We start from the raw sequence: 17,145 nt of genomic DNA, 5'->3' as shown, positions 1-17,145 counted from the left end.
CATGTGGTTGACAGCAAACATGTTTAAATGGGAAAAAAGAAAGAAAAAAAAACATTCTTCTATGCTTTATTAACTGCAAAATACATAATGTAATCTAAAACTAACTATTGGGGATTGAATCATGTCCCCCACAAAAGATATGTTCAAGTTCCAACCCACAGTCCTGGAGGTGTGAACCCATTTGTACATAGGACCTTTGAAAATGTTCCAGGCAAAAGAAATAGAAACGGTAAAGATCTAGAGGCAGAAATGAGGTTGGTGTGCTTCAGGAACATTGGAAAGGCTAGAGAGCTTGGAGTGGGTTGGAGCAGCAAGAGGGGCCTAAATGACAGGACTTTATAAGCCAGGGTAAGGAGTCTGGATTTTATTCCAAGTACCATGGCAAACCATGAAGGAATTTAAGGATTTGAAGCAGGAATGTGACAAGAGCTGACATATAATTTTTAAAAGATCCTTCCAGATAGAATGAACTATAAGAAAATAAAAGTATAAGCAGGAAGACTAGTTAGGGGAAGTTACTGCAGGAGTTCAAACTAAAGATAATGGTGAATTATACTATGGTGGTGAATGTGGAAGTGATGTGAAATGATTAATTTGGAATATATCTTGAAGGCAGGATTTCCTGATGGACTGGATGCATCTTATTAATAAGCATGATGACGACAATAAAACTACCATTTGTGTAGTACTTTAACACATTTTCTTAAATGAATAGCTGAACTGGCAAAAGGAAGAATTTGCAGGACAAAAATTAAATGAAAGCAGAAAACCTAGAAAATAAATAAGCTCTGAAGCCAGGTTCTACCCTGAAGAATCTTCTAAACCTTAGCGACCTTCAGCTTCAGTTTTGAATGCTATTCAGACTAGAGAAGACAAGAGGGGAAGGGGAGAGAAAAACAAACTCTAAAACAATGAGGTAGGAGACAGGTGAAGACTTGCCAGTCCAGACCCCTTCCCTATGCTTCATCTAGCATGATTTAAGAGACACACAGAGGCAGTGTTCCAGGCCGGGCATTTCTTGTCATGGTCACAACAGAACCACCCATGGCAGCTACTTAAGAATCCCATGTACATTCAAGCATGGGACCCAAGGCCACAGAGACACAAAGCAGGAGGACCCTAGTGGTCAGCATGTATGCACACATAAAGTAGTTCCCCAGAAATCAGATATACCTGCAGGAAAACTATGGGAAGCTGTGCACACTCTCAACCCAGTGTCTAATTTCTGATGTACCAAAATGATAAAATTTAGTGTTTTTGAACACTGACCCCATCTGGCTCTGTGGGTCAGGTTCCCCTAATGCAGAAGTTACTAGAAGCAAAAAAGCTATACAAAGAGGGGAAAGTGAACTGTTGGAAAGCTGAAAGCTGGAGTGAAAAGATGGTCCAGAGAGCAAGTGAGGAGCTAAGCAAATCATAGCTGCTGAGGAGGAAAATTTGAATAAAAACAAAGATAGAACCCAGGATCTCTGGAGGAAGAACAGAGTAAAGGAAATCATCTCCTGGAGAGGGAACAGGTACACATAATAGGGTAATCTTAGAAGTTACTGCATGTGCTCAGGGCAAGGGGCAGGTACAGAAAGACCCGAGAAAACCAAAACTGTTAAGAATTGGCCTCTCTAAACTGGATAATTTAACTTGTACAATCAGTTTGTTTGAACACCAAAGGTGCATGGAGCTTTGAATGGGAAGTGGATTTGGTGAATTTGCACAGGCTGGAGTGAAATCCCATTACATCCCAGAGTGATATGGGCAGACAGTAAAAGTGTATTTGTGGGGACCCCCCAAGGAACTGGGGAGAAATGCAGAAATGTTGGAGTTCCTCACCTAAGTAAGTGCTGATTTTCTTGCAAACATTGAGGAATGCCAATTTGGTGGGCCAAGCCCTCAATCTGGGGGCTTTCCCTAGTAAGGCTTGTTGCTCCAAAGAAGAGGCTAAGCTTACTTACAGTTGTGCTAAGAGTCTCCCCCAGAGAGCCTCTTTGTGCTCAGATGTGGCCCCCTCCTCTCTCTAAGCCCAATCAGCAGGTGAACTCACTGCCCTCCCCACTATGTGGGACCTGACTCGTGGGGGTGTGAATCCCCCCTGGCAGTGCAGGAAATGAAGTATTGTGGGATTGAGAAAATCTTCTTGACCAAAAGAGGAAAGAGAGATGAAATAAAATAAAGTTCCAGTGGCTGAGAGATTTCAAATGGAATTGAGAGGTCACTCTGGGGGGTACTGTTATGCACTATGTAGATATCACTTTTTAGTTTCTGGTGTGTTGGAATGGCTAGAGGGAAATACCTGAAGCTGTCAAACTGCAACCCACTGACCTTGATTCTTGGAGACAATCGTATAACTATGTAACTTGCCCAGTGTGACTGTGTGATTGTGAAAACCTTGTGGCTCACTCTCCCTTTATCCAGTGTATGGACAGATGAGTGGAAAAATGGGGACAAAAATTAGATGAAGAATAGAGTGAGATGGAGGGGATGGAAAGTTCTGGGTGTTCTTTTTTGTTTTTATTTTTATTTTGGTATTAAGGAAAAGGTTCAAAAATTGATTCTGGTGATGAACGTACAACTGTATGATGGTGCTGCGAATAACCGATCATACACTGCGGATGACAGTAGGGTGTGTGAATATATCTCAATAAAACTGTATTTTAAAAAATGGGCTGCTCTAAAAGTTTGGTATAAACTGGACCAAGATTAAAGAAAAAGTCTAACACTCACAATCTACACTAAAACCCTAGGCAAGAGGGAAAAACTGACTTCCAGAGTTAGCACACCAAAACAATCAAATACCTAGCAATCAACAAAAGATTATAGCCATACCAAAAAAAAAAAAATGACATGGCTCATTCACAAGAACAAATTAAAATTTCAGAGAAAACACAGTCAGTGGAACAACTACAACTGGTTGATCAAATACATTCAGTCAAATATCCTAAATCAATTCAAGGAGCTAGAAGAAGACATGTATAGAAATAAACTAAATATAGACACAGAACTAAAGGATATAAAGATGATGATGTATTAAAAAAAAAGAGAGTGTTTAAAAAGGAAAATAACTGAATTTATGGGGGTGAAAATCACAACCATTAAAAATACACAAGAGGCACTCAACAGCAGATCTGAACAGGCAGAAGAAAGAATCAGTAAACTGGGAGACAGAACAATTGCAATCATACAGTTGGAAGAACAGATATAGAAAAGAATAGAAAGAATGGAAAAAAGTAAGTAGACTCTAAGGGACCTGTGAAGCATACCAATATATGCATTACAGAAGTCCCAGAAGGAAAGAAGGAAAAGGGACAGAAAGAATATTTGAGGAAACATGGCCCAAAATTTCCCCAATCTTATGGAAGATATAAATATACATGTCCAAGAAGCACAACAAACTCCAAACAGGATAAACCATTACAGAACTCCTCCAAGATACATACTAATCAAAATATTTGAATGCCAAAAATAAAGAGAGAATTCTGAAAGCAGCAAGGGAAAAGCAGTTCGTCACATACAAGGGATCCTCAATAGGACTAAGTGCTGATTTCTCATAAGAAACCATGAAGGCTAGAAGGTAGTGGAATGAAATATTTAAGATAAAAAAAAGGAAAATCAGCCCCAAATTCTTTATCTCGTAAAGCTGTCCTACAAAAATGAAGGAGAGTGTAACATAGTCATGGATAAACAAAAAACGAGAGAGCATCCATCAGCAAGAGACCTGCCCTACAAGAAATGCTAAATGTTCTTCAGGTTGAAAGCAAAGGACAAGAGATAGTAGCTTAGAGCAGTAGGAAGAAGTGAAGATCTCCAGTAAAGATAATTACAAGGGTAAATGCAAAACACAGTAGTACAGCATCCTTAGTATGTAACTCCACTTTTGATTTCTTATAAAAGTTAGAATACAATTGAATAAGAAATCCATGTTATGAACACATAAAATATATAATAGCAGTAATGTATGACAACATAAAGAGAGGAAACAGATGGGTATAGGAGCAGAGACTCTGTATGTTATTCAGGTTAAACTGACACATTTTCAAAGGAATAGATTATAGACTTAAGTTCTTTAACACAAACCTCAAGGTAAATACAACGAAAGTGCTTAAGAGATAGAGTGGGACTTCTGGTCGACCAAGATGGCAGTGTGAGAATTCAGGGTACTGTCCTCCCACAGAATCCTGGAACAACTAGCAAAACTTTGCAGAACTATCTTCCTCAAAACTCTGGAAAACAGTCAAAGAGTTGCAGCAAGTGGGCAAGTGGTAAATCAAGAAAAATAGCTTGAAAAATGGTAGATGAAGTTCATGGTGTCCTTGTTAGCCACCCTCACAACCCACCCCCAGGCAGAGCAGGGTAACCCCTATGTGCCTATTGGGGGTGCTTGTATGTCAGTGTCAATTAGCAGCTGGAAGCCTGAAAGAATGAACCAGGAAATTTATTTCAGGCTTATCCTCCCAGAATTTATCTGAAGGCAGACAAAAAGCTTACAGATAGCTAATGTAGTGTAAGGAATAATGAAGTCAAAGCAGCCTAGGGCAAAGGACTATCTGTATAAGGTCATACAATAGAGCACCAATGAAGGGGTGAAAGCCTATTTCAAAGGGAGTAGAGGTGGCATTCAAATTCCCTGCGTACTAGAAATTCCTAAGGCCAGGAGCAGGTACACAGTCAGGACAAGAAGCAGGCTCCAGGCAGAATCAGATAAGACAGAGAGGACCCTAAACTATTCTCCTCAGGGTGATCTTGTGAAGAGGGCTAGGCTCTGAAAGAGACCACCAGCCAAAGCAGAGTCAAAGTGCAAAGACTGTGAAAGATGCTTTTTGCTTTGGTTGGACTGGCACTCAAGGAACACAGCTCAGGGACCAAATCCCAGAATTAACACTTTAAAATATTACAATGTGCAACAAAAGCTTGCCAGACAAATAAAGAAATAGGAAATGATGACCCACCTGAAAGAACAAGGTAAAGATCCAGCAACCATCATCAAAAGGACTAGATTTGGGGAATATCTGACAAAGACTATAAAATGATGCTCAATGTGCTCAAAGAGGTGGAAGGAAACACAGCAGAATTAAGGATATGAGGAAAACAATGAATGCACAATATGAGAATCTCAACAGAGAGAAAATTTTAAAAGGAGCCAAACAGAATTACTGGAGTTGAACACAACAATACCCAGAAATGAAAAAAATTCCTAGAGTTTCAAAACAGGTTGGAGCTGGCAGAAGAATCAGATATCTTGAGGACAAGACAATGAAAGGATTCAGGCTGAGGACAACAAAGAAAAAATAATTAAAAAAAAAGCAAACAGAGTCTAAGACACCTGTGGGACACCATAAAGCATACCAAAATAATTATTATAGGAGTCCCAAAAGGAGAAGAAAGAGAGAAAGGGACAGAAGGAATACTCAAGGAAATAATGGCAATTCCCCAAATTTAAGTAAGGACATGATATGTGCAGTCAAGAAGCCTAATGATCCCCAAACAGGATAACTCAAAGAGAAGAACAAGGTAATCAAATTGTCCAATCCCAAAGACAAAGCGTGACAAGTTCTGAAAGCTGCAAGAGAAAAGAATCAAGTTATATATAAGAGAATCCCAATAAGATCAAGTACTGACATCAGAAACAATGGAAACAAGAAGGCAGTACATGAAATACTTAAGGTGCTGAAAGAAAACAATTGCGAAACAAGAATTTTATATCCAGAGAGACTGTTGTTCAAAAACAATGATGAGAATTAGACATTCCCAGATAAACAAAAGCAAATGGAGTTGGGTGCCAATGAGCATGTCCTGCGAGCAATGCTAAAGAAAGTTCTAAGGAATGAAAGGAAAGGATGCTAGATAGTTGAACGAAGTTTCATGGAGAAATAAAGATCTCTGGGAAAGGTGAACATATGGGTAATAATGAAAGCCAGTACTATTATATAGTATTTTTTGTAAGTCAGCCCACTTTTTAGTTCTTACATTTCTAAAATGCAAATACATAAAAAGTAATGAAAAATCAATGGTTTTGGATACATAATGTATAAAGATATAGTTTGTAACAAATACAACAAAAAGGTGGACACAAGGAGAGATGCAAGAAAAGCGTATGTGTATGCTACTGAAGTTATGGTGGTATCAAACCAAATGTAAATGCTACAGATTTAAGATTTAAATTTTTGTCCCATGTATAACCAACAAGAAAAATATATGAAAATATATAAAGAAGAAGAAAATGAGAAGGGACTTAAAATGATACAAAAAAAAAATCAAATAAATACAAAAGTAGGTATTAAAGGAAGAACTGAATGTCAAAAAAGGAATAACTTAAAAAAACCAAAGAGCAAAATGGCAGAAGAAAGTCCTGCATTATCACTAGTTACTTTAAATGTAAATGGATTAAACTCCCCAGTCAAAAGGCAGAGATGGCAGAATGGATAAAAAAGCATGACCCAAATATGCTATTTACAAGACACTCACCTTACATTCAAACACAAAGTATGCTGAAAGAGAAAGAATAGGAAAAACAAAACAAAACAAAACAAAACAAATAAAGCAAACAGTAATCAAAAGAGAGCTGGGAGGGCTATACTAATATGAGAAAAAATACAGTCAAAAACTGTTATGAGAGACAAAGAAGGTCACTATAAACTGCTAAAGGGGTCAATTTAACAAGAAGACATAACGATTACAAAAATATATGCACCTGGTGGCAGAACCCCAATATATATGAACCAAATGTTGACAGATTTGAAGGGAGAAAAGGACAGTTCTACATTAATAGTAGGAGACTTCTACATACCACTTTCAGTAATGGAGATGACATCTAGACAAAAGGTCCAAAAAGAAAGAGAAGACTTAAACAATACTATAAATCAAGTAGACCTAACAGTCGTATGTAGATACTTCTCCCAATAGGAGCATAATAAACATTCTTCTCTAGTCCACATGGATCATTCTCCAGGTGAGACCATATGTTAAGTCACAAAATGTCTCAATAAATTAAAAAATATTGAAATCATACAATGTCTCTTCTCTCGCCACAATGAAATGAAGCTAAAAATCAGTAACAGAAGGAGAACTGGAAAATTTAAAAATATGAGGGAATTAAACATATTCTTAAATAACCAATGGGTCAAAGAAGAAATCCCAAGGGAAATTAGGAAATATCTTTGGGAAAATAAAAACAAAACCACAACATACCAAAATGAATACAATGCAACAAAGGCAGTGCTGAGTGGGAAATTTATAGCTAGAAATGTTTCCTTAAAAAAGAAGACAGAGCTAAAATCAGAGTTGTAATCTTACAGCTGGTAGACTGAGTAAAAGAAAGGCAAACTAAACCCAAAATGAATAGAAAGAAGGATACAACAAAGACTCTAGTGGAGATAAATGAAATAGAGAATTAAAAAATAGGATCAACAAAACCAAAAGTCAGTTCTTTGAAGAGATAAAAAAAATAAACAAACCATTAGCTAGACTGACAAGATAAAAAAGAGAGAAAACAAATAAAATCAGAAATGAGAAGGGGAACATTACTACCAACCTCACAGACATAAAAATGATTATAAGAGGATACTATGAACAACTGTATGCCAACAAATTAGATACTTGAGATGAAATAGACAAATTATTAGAAACACACAAACTACCTACACTAACTCAGAAGAAACAGATGTCAATAGACCAATAACTAGTAGAGATTGAATCAGTAATAAAAAATGTCCCATCGAAGAAAAGCCCAGGATAAGATGGCTTCACAAGAGAATTTTATCAAACATCCTAAGAAGAATTAACACCAATCCTGCTCAAGCTCTTCCAAAAAACTGAAGAGGAGGGAATACTCTCTTACTCATTCTATGAAATCAACATCACCCTCATACCAACTCAAAATGAATCAAAGACCTAAAATAAAAGAATCAGAACTATAAAACTCCTTTAAGAAAACACAGGGAAGCATGTTCAGGACCTTGGGTTACTCAATGGTTTCTAAGATTTTATACAGAAAGCATGAACAACAACAACAAAGGAAAAACAGATAAATGGGACTTCATCAAAATTAAAAAGTTTTGTGCACCAAAGGTCTTTATCATGAAGGTAAACAACATACATAATGGAAGAAAATATTTGGAAACCATATATACTATAAAAGGTTTATTATCTAGAATATATAAAAGAAATTCTACAAATCAACAATAAAAAGAAAACCCAATTAAAAACTGGGCAGAAGACTTGAATAGACATTTCTCCAAAGAAGAGATACAAACATCCAGAAAGCACATGAAAAGATGCTCAACATCATTAGCCAACAGGGTAATGCAAATCAAAGCCACAATAAAATATCATTTCATACCCACCTAATGGCTACTATAAAAGAAAAAAAAAAGGAAATAAAAAAGTTGAAGGGGATGTGGAAAAACAGTAACAGTCATTCATTGTTGCTGGAAATGTAAAATTGTGCAGCCACTGTGGAAGACAGTTTAGCAATTACTCAGAAAGTTAAGTATTGAATCACCATATGACCTAGAAATTCCACTTCTAGGTATATACCAAAAAAAAAAACTGAAAGCAGAGGGTTGAACAGATATTTGCACAATGAAGTTCAGAATGGCATTAGCAATTGCCAAAAAATGGAAGCAACCCAGTGTCCATTAACTGATGGATGGATAAATTAAATGTGGTGTATACATACAATGGAATATTATTCAGATGTGAAAAGTAATGAAGGTGTGACATGTGACATGGATGAACCTTAAAGACATAATTTGAGTCAAATGCACCAGACACAAAAGGAAAAATGTTGTATGATCTTACTGAACATTGGAAAAGATAATTACATAGGTTATGGACTGTTTTACTTTTGTTTTGTGACTGCCTTGTTTCCCCCATAAGATTTAACAGACAGATGTGTAAAATAACATTTAAAATCTATGGACATGCAATATGTAATGACGTAATCTGAGAAAATAAAAAAATAAAGAAGGAGGGACAAAGATATATAGTAGAGAGTTTGTATACTACTGAAATTACGTTGATAGTAGTTGAACTAGCTTGTCATTAGTTTAAAATGTTAACTGTAATTACAATAGTAACCACTAAGAATATAACTAAAAAGTATAGAGAAAAGGAAAGAAGGGAATCAAAATAGTACCCTATAAAAAGAGCAACTAACTTAAAAAAGAAAAAAAGCCATTAATTGAGGAATAAAGAATATACAGGACACAGAGAAAACAAATAGCTAAACAGCAAACAGAAATCCTTCCTTTTCCATTATCTTAAATGTCAATGGATTAAAATTCCATATTAAAAGGTAGAGACTGGCACACTGGATGGAAAAGCACGATCAATCTCCACGGTGTCTACAAGAAACTCACTTTTGGTACAAAGTAGTTGAAAGTAAAGGTGGGAAAAGATATTCCAGGCAAAAAATAATCAAAAGAGAACCAGAGTGACTGTAATATTTTCAGACAAAAAAATATTTAAGTAAAAGAAGATTATGAGAGATAAGGAAGGATATTATATATTGATAAAAAGTTCAAATGTACATCAGTGAGCATACCACTTCACAGTGAGATACCACTGTACACCCATTAGTATGGCTATTATTTTAAAAATGGAAAATAACAAGTGTCGGCAAGGATGGAGAGAAATTGGAACCCTTATACACTGACTATGGGGATCATGTATACCATATCATTCCTTCCATCAAGAATGCCACAAGCTAGTGAGGAGGAAGGACATACCAACAAAAAACAATATGTAAAAATCCTATTGTAGAGTAATGTATTATATACGTTGATAACAAAAATAAAGAACAATGAACTGCAGTTACTTTTTACCATTTTTAAGACTAAAAAACTTAGCAAGAAAAAAAAACTCACCTAGTAATGGACAAATAACAAAATAAGAAACTCTTACTTGGAAAATCCTTTCCATCTGGATAATAATATTCTGTGAATTCTATATAGACAGCTGACATTTCTTGTGGAAGGTATAGGGATTTTTTATTGCAGGAAATCATACTTTTGGGGGAAGAACGACACTGGTCTGCTGTAGAAACCTGAAAAATAATTAAATTTATTGAAGTTACACTGAATAAAAGCCCATTTCCAAAGAATTACACAATTTTGACATTTGAAACTCTCTTAAAATGACTTACAACAATTTATTAGTGGTTATTTTCCAAGACAAGCTTTACTATATATTTAATTACAGTAAGTCATCTTTAAATAATATCTACTATCTAGAAAACTTTGTAACCTATTTGAATCCTTATCACTTGCAAAATGAATTTTGTAAATATTCCTTATACACTTATTATTTTGAGCCTTTAAAATAACAGATACGAAAATAATTTTATTTATACTTTTCCATGCATCTAATTACTCCAAAAATATTTTAACAATTCTTTCTAACATGTAAGTATAGTAACCCTCCAGGTTTCTAGGGCAGAATGAATTATCTAGGCGTTCTCTGCATATCATCCACCCCCTCCTCTCCTCTTCCTCTTTGGGACTTACACATCATAAAACCATTACAAAAACTATAAGTTAGAAATTACTGCCATTTTCAGATAAAGAAATGGGCTCAGATGGGTTAAGAGACTTGTTAAAGATAATATAGATAAGTAAATGGCGTAGTCTGGACACAGATTCAAGTCCTCGAAGCCAGAACGCTTTTACCCAGTATATTTTTTATAATAATTCTTTTCCAGAATTTCTCTACTATTAAAAAAAAAATACAGCTATAAACATTTCTTTCAAATAGTTTGATCTCTTAAATTATTTTTCCAAAAGACTGCTAGTTTTAAGGTTCTTATAACAATTTTTCACTCTCCAACAAACTAATTTATTATTACATCAAAAATGTACTAATAAATATACTAATTTCCCCAAAGTCCAAACTAGAGTTTTATCACTTTTACTTATTCATTTATGCTAGTTTAGAAGTCTCAAGCCTATATCTCAGGTTATTCTATTTTTTTCATTCATTCAACAAACAGGTCTGTGTATTTCTTATATACATGGAATATTTTTTCAATGATTTATTTACATTTCCTCATATGAACTAATAAAATCTTTTGTTTATTTCACAGCCTTCATAAATTTAAGTCAGTTCCCTACATTATCTAGTTAAGATCCTTTTCTCTGCATAAATTGAAACAAACATTTTTCTAATGAAAGTGTCAATTTATTTTAATAACCAAGACTATTTCATTTTCTTTTTAATAGTTAAAAAGTTATTCAAATTGGGATGAACATTCAATTTTATTTTTTTCTAGTTATTTTTGTTTGGCTTGGTTTGGTTTTTGTATATTTGTCTATATGGGTTTCTCTAATGTATTTCACTCTCACCTATTTGGGATTATGGGTGATTCCCCTCCATCATTTACATACAAATTTATTTAAATCTTAAAACTTTCTTTCTCAGAGTATATATTCCATAATAAGGGTATCTGCAAGTATTTAATAGTTTTTTTATCCCTATTTTGAATGGTTCCCTTTTGTCACTGTGTCATTAGCTTCATGTCTCTCTCAGAGGGAAATGGATTTCAAGAAATATTCCTGGACTCTCCTCTTGCTCTCACTCCTCCCTCCAGGTTTCTAGGGCGGAATTAATTATCTAGGCAGTCTCTGCATATCATCCACCCCTGTCCTCTCCTCTTCCTCTTTGGGATCTGTTTATCTGCTTAAGTATCTGCATTCAGTTCTACCCTTCCATGCCATCTAAATGTTAAGTGAAAAAGGCCCTCACTGGAGGTCTGTAGCATTCCCAGGGACAATAATGAAGGAATAAAGTATTAGTGGGCCCACATGGCTACAGTCTTAAATTATGTTCTCCAGCCTAGGCTTTAGCTTTAATAAAGATGATATTTTTATCTCTTATCAGCCAGACTCCTGCATATAAATTTTATGTGATGATAAAATAAGGCAAAGAAAAGAGGGGTGTTATTTTTCAACCTCCTCTAAAACTCCAATATGCCAGAATTCCATTGATTTTTATGGATTATCTCATAATCAATAATATCACTAATCTCCATTCTCTAAGTGTTAACTGATTATTACATTCACAGGCCCTAAGACTATGGATTTTGCAGAATGATTCTTTGTATTATCTCCTGCCCGAATATTTATTACTCATTTCTTTTTCAACTCTATGTTACAGTCATTATCTCTAACTTATACATAACGTTAAGTGATAACAGAGAGCACTCTTATATTGCTTCCCTTTTGGAGAGCAATTCCTCTAATTCTTCTTCACTGAAAATAATGAGATTCTTGGTTTCAAATACTCTTTATCATGTTATGTGAAGAACCTATCAGGAAAGGATTTGATATTTTATTATATGCTTTTCCTATTAAGATGATCATCTAATAATCTATTAATAAGACTATCTATTAATCATCATAAAATTTCTCTGCTTTCTTGTGTTAATGCAGAATACACATTATTTTAAAGACATTTATTTCTTACATATCTAGAAAGTTAAAATGATTTTATTTTGAACTTAAACCTTTTAAAATTATCCCAAGTGTGCCTAAAATTATAAATATGTGATATATAATCTGTTAATTATAAGGGATTACTATATATTCCAAAATAGAGGTCTATAATAAAGCAATACATTTTGAACATAACAAAGAACTTTACAGTCTTCTGTTAATAAGTTACATTATATATAGCATGTAAAGAAAGAAGCAATTGCATAATAAGAAACTACTGTAAATTAGGGCTTCTTGATATTAGCACTAATGACCTTTAGGGCCAGATAATTCTTCACTGTGGGTACTGTCCTATGCATTATAGACCATTTGACAGCATCACTGGTCTCTACCCACTAGATGTCAGCAGCAGCCCCCTCTAATTGTGATTACCAAAAATGTTGGTTTGGTTGGAGGTGTGTGTGGGGGGGTGCACAAAATCACCCCCAACTGAGAATCCCTGGGTTAAATGTAAACTTTTCAGATAACGCTAAGTCTCAAAGTCATAGACTTATCAAAATAAACCATAACAAATCATAAATGAAGATACAAAACTGTAATTATATCATTAAAATAAAAGGTCCTATATCTTACTGTAAGTCTTCTCAAGGATTTTGATATTACATTATGTTACATGATTACAGCTTGAAGAAGAGTGTTAATATAAACAGGATAGAGTTCTTGGCTATAAAATCATGTTCACAGGATATAATTCATTATAATACTTGGTAGCTCAATAAAACAAAAAACGTATTTTAATTTCTTTCACTTATACCGGACAGACCACACAAACAAAAAATTAAGGAACTAACATTTTCTGTCCCATCTTATTTTGCCATTTCATAGAACTGGGCAACATATTTTTAATTAAAATGATAGCATTAGTTTATACAAGTTGCTTTTAGAAGATACTAAAAGTGCTTAAGAGAAGATTTAATTTAAAAAATACAGCATACCTGGTATATATTGAAATCTGCAAGTCTAACCACAACAGAACTAGACATTAGCTTAGCTTTTGATTGTTGAGATAATACTGAAGGTGTTCTGGAAGTCCCTTTAGAAGCTGAGTCTTTCTCTGTAGGAAACAATTCATTGCAAAATTATTTTTAACACTTTTACTATTAAGACAGCTACTATGAATGCTAATTTCTCAAAGAAGATAGCATATGTGAAAAGATTTGTCAATTATAAATTGCTATGGAAAAGTAAGTTATTGTAATGATTATTCTTCCTTACAGAGAAATCACATATATCACATTTAAGACACACTCCTACAAGAATTTTGCCTGAAATTCTTGTTAAAAAAGGAGAGAGATACTAGCCATTTAAAAGTCTGAAAAACCCTACCTGGGTATTATTCTTATTGGTTATATTAATTTTAAAAATGTTTTGGTCCATAAGCCAATGTTAGTCTGAATGAAAGATGCAGAGGTTTTTTGGACATTAATTAAATACAATACTTATTTACAGAAAATATCATATTATGATCACACACACATACACACACACAATTTAATATTAGGGAAATGCCATAATGTTGTCATAGGTAAAATACCTGTTTGTGTGTGCTGGGGAGAAACATGTGTTGGGGATTTAGGAGGTGAACCTACATTATGATCCTTTACAGCCTGTTTAAGCATTTCAACGTTGCATTCAAATTCATGTAACAACTCATTAGCCCATCCATTTTTTGTTTTGGTTGCATCACTAAAATACATCCAATGATTACAACTATCTCCTGTAAAAAGAATAACAGATATTTCACCGAAAAAAAGATGCACAATTTTCATTTATTCTAATGTGTTTCATTTATTCGAAAGTTTACAGAGATATTTATCTGCAATTCTATAATCAGATAGATTATATAATTATATACTTATAATTATATACTCAGAATTATAGAATTCTGAAGGGATTCTTTAATCTTCCAATAAATTTACAGCCTTTACCTAGTACTGATTTTAATCTTCCTAGAAAATAAGTAAAACATTTAAATAAAATGTCTATGTAACTTTAAAGAAAGATTTATATCTTTTAAAGAAATTGTCACACATACCTGCTTTGTGGTAAGGATAATAATCTATAGTTAGTTGAGTGAAAGAGAGCTGCATAGCCCCTCCAGTAATACGTCTGTTTGACTCTGGGGAAAGAAAAAGATGTAAGGGGGCGGCGGGGGGGGGTGGATATTAACCAAATACTGAAACATTTTATATACCATGGAAAATCTTTACTATACTTGGAGTATAAGTAGTGATAAATGTCTCATTTCATCATGAAAAATACATTAAGGATTTTAGAAAAGGCAGTTCAAGCCAATAAATATTGAGCCTCTATCATTTGCAAGGTACTACGCTAAAAGGTGAAGATACAAGGAAAGGAGACTATCTGCTCTCTTATAAATGATAGCTTATAAATGATACTAGTAGAACTTTTATATTTATAGCCCTAACCAGAAGTTAGGCATTGTTTTAAATGCTTTAGGAATATTTATTCATTTAATCTTCCTAACAACCCTATAAGATAGCTACTTCTATTGTTAATCCCCATTTTCCAGATAAGGAAACAGAGGCATGAATAAGTTAAACAAATAGGCCAGGTTAACACAGCTACTAATTACAGAGCTAGAATTTGAAATTGAGAATCTATTCGGTTAGGTAAGTTACCCAAATTCACAAGGTGACAGTCAAATAAAAGTAGATCACAAATCAGTCTAAACCCAACATAAAAATCAACTTTTAAAACAGCACAGTTTGATGGGTTGAGCCCTCTACCATAGGTTTTACCCTTGGGAAGAGGGTTGCTGTAAAGGAGAGGCTAGGCCTCCCTATAATTGTGCCTAAGAGCCTCCTCCCGAATGCCTCTTTGTTGCTCAGATGTGGCCCTCTCTCTCTAGCTAAGCCAACTTGAAAGGTGAAATCACTGCCCTCCCCTCTACATGGGATCAGACACCCAGGGGAGTGAATCTCCCTGGCAACGTGGAATATGACTCCCGGGGAGGAAGGTAGACCTGGCATCGTGGGACGGAGAACATCTTCTTGACCAAAAGGGGGATGTGAAAGGAAATGAAATAAGCTTCAGTGGCAGAGAGATTCCAAAAGGAGCCGAGAGGTCACTCTGGTGGGCACTCTTATGCACAATATAGACAACCCTTTTGAGGTTCTAAAGAATTGGGGCAGCTGGGGGTGGATACCTGAAACTATCAAACTACAACCCAGAACCCATGAATCTCGAAGACAATTGTATAAAAATGTAGCTTATGAGGGGTGACAATGGGATTGGGAAAGCCATAAGGACCACACTCCACTTTGTCTAGTTTATGGATGGATGAGTAGAAAAATAGGGGAAGGAAACAAACAGACAAAGGTACCCAGTGTTCTTTTTTACTTCAATTGCTCTTTTTCACTCTAATTATTATTCTTGTTATTTTTGTGTGTGTGCTAATGAAGGTGTCAGGGATTGGTTTAGGTGGTGAATGTACAACTATGTAATGGTACTGTGAACAATCTAATGTACGATTTGTTTTGTATGACTGCGTGGTATGTGAATATATCTCAATAAAATGAAGATTAAAAAAAACAGCACAGACAAGTCAAACTAGAAGTTAGGAAAACACAAATTAAGATACAGCTATGTATACTATCCCTATATTGATCTGTTAACTACCATTTATCTCTATGAGTAAAAATTTCCAGTAAATTCAAAGTGGATATGTCTTGGGGAATGGGAAACTGACAAGTCACGGTAGTCAGGAAACTGTGATTTTTGGTAATAAGACTTGAGAACTATTTGACTCAAACTACATGCTTAAATTATATTAATTTTATTGTACAGAAATATATAACTTTGATAAACAAAAACTTTGTACTTAGTAACTTATAAAAAAGAAAATAGTTAACAGTGCGCTTTAAAACTGTCCCTTACCCGTTAACTATTCAACTCCAACCTGTTCTATGATGGTTCCTAACTATCTGAAGGGCAATATGATATAATGGGAAAAACACTGGCCTGAAAAATCAAGAGACCTGGGTTCTAAGTCCAACTTTGTGGTATTACTTTATACTAATTTATGGTGTTTCATATGTGAAAGTAATGCTACAGACCCAATATTAATAGTACATACATATCCTGATTTACCTCTATCAAACTCAAACACTCCCTAACTTGCAACATACATACATAATACTGAAGGGTTTTTATAATGAATTATCCATATTTTCTAACTGAATTATGATATGTCCCTTATTATAGGAAAGCTTGTTTCTGGAGTTTAGCTGACCAGGATCTCCCAAGGAGCTGAATAAAAATCAGGAAGTTTATTAGATTAGGGAAATTATATGAAAAAGTGAATGCGAATGAAGCTATCTCAGATAATCCCAGGTGTATAATGAAGAGAGATTAAGACAAAAATCAGTGGTCAGGAGTTTGGCCAGAAATATGTAGATAAACCACATGTTGATAACACATATGTAAATAATTGTGAATTAAATACAGGATAAAACTTAACTTATGGACAAATTCAAAATTATGAGATAGTACATTCAAAGGCAAGTCTAATATTTCATAATCTACCAAGGGTGTTATCTACTAAGTCTTTGATTTTTTAACATAATTTTAGTGTTAGCACAGATAGCTAAAAATTAATGGAGCCAAAGTTCTAAATACTAAAGCAAAACAAAATTTCATACTG

The 17,145-nt window shown here is 34.6% G+C and overlaps 1 protein-coding gene across 9 annotated transcripts in view; it reads right to left on the bottom strand.

Moving 5' to 3' along the window:
• The window catches only part of UHRF1BP1L (UHRF1 binding protein 1 like), a 125,196-nt gene that overhangs the window by 65,345 nt on the left and 42,706 nt on the right, over nucleotides 1-17,145 (bottom strand). For all 9 annotated transcript variants that reach the window (XR_005218294.1, XR_005218293.1, XM_037845532.1 and 6 more), the window contains 4 exons: nucleotides 14,515-14,598; nucleotides 14,014-14,196; nucleotides 13,415-13,533; nucleotides 9,895-10,036 (listed from right to left, as the gene is read on the bottom strand). Coding sequence is in view for 7 of the 9 variants with exons in the window: in XM_037845532.1 (XP_037701460.1) it covers nucleotides 9,895-10,036; nucleotides 13,415-13,533; nucleotides 14,014-14,196; nucleotides 14,515-14,598 (528 nt within the window). In the remaining 2 variants the exon portion in view is untranslated. The remainder of the gene's footprint in view (nucleotides 1-9,894; nucleotides 10,037-13,414; nucleotides 13,534-14,013; nucleotides 14,197-14,514; nucleotides 14,599-17,145) is intronic.

Source organism: Choloepus didactylus, chromosome 8 (genome assembly GCF_015220235.1).
Source record: "Choloepus didactylus isolate mChoDid1 chromosome 8, mChoDid1.pri, whole genome shotgun sequence".
NCBI lineage: Eukaryota > Metazoa > Chordata > Mammalia > Pilosa > Megalonychidae > Choloepus > Choloepus didactylus.
Note: the sequence above shows the minus strand (reverse complement) of the source record. Positions and strands in the feature narration are given on the sequence as shown.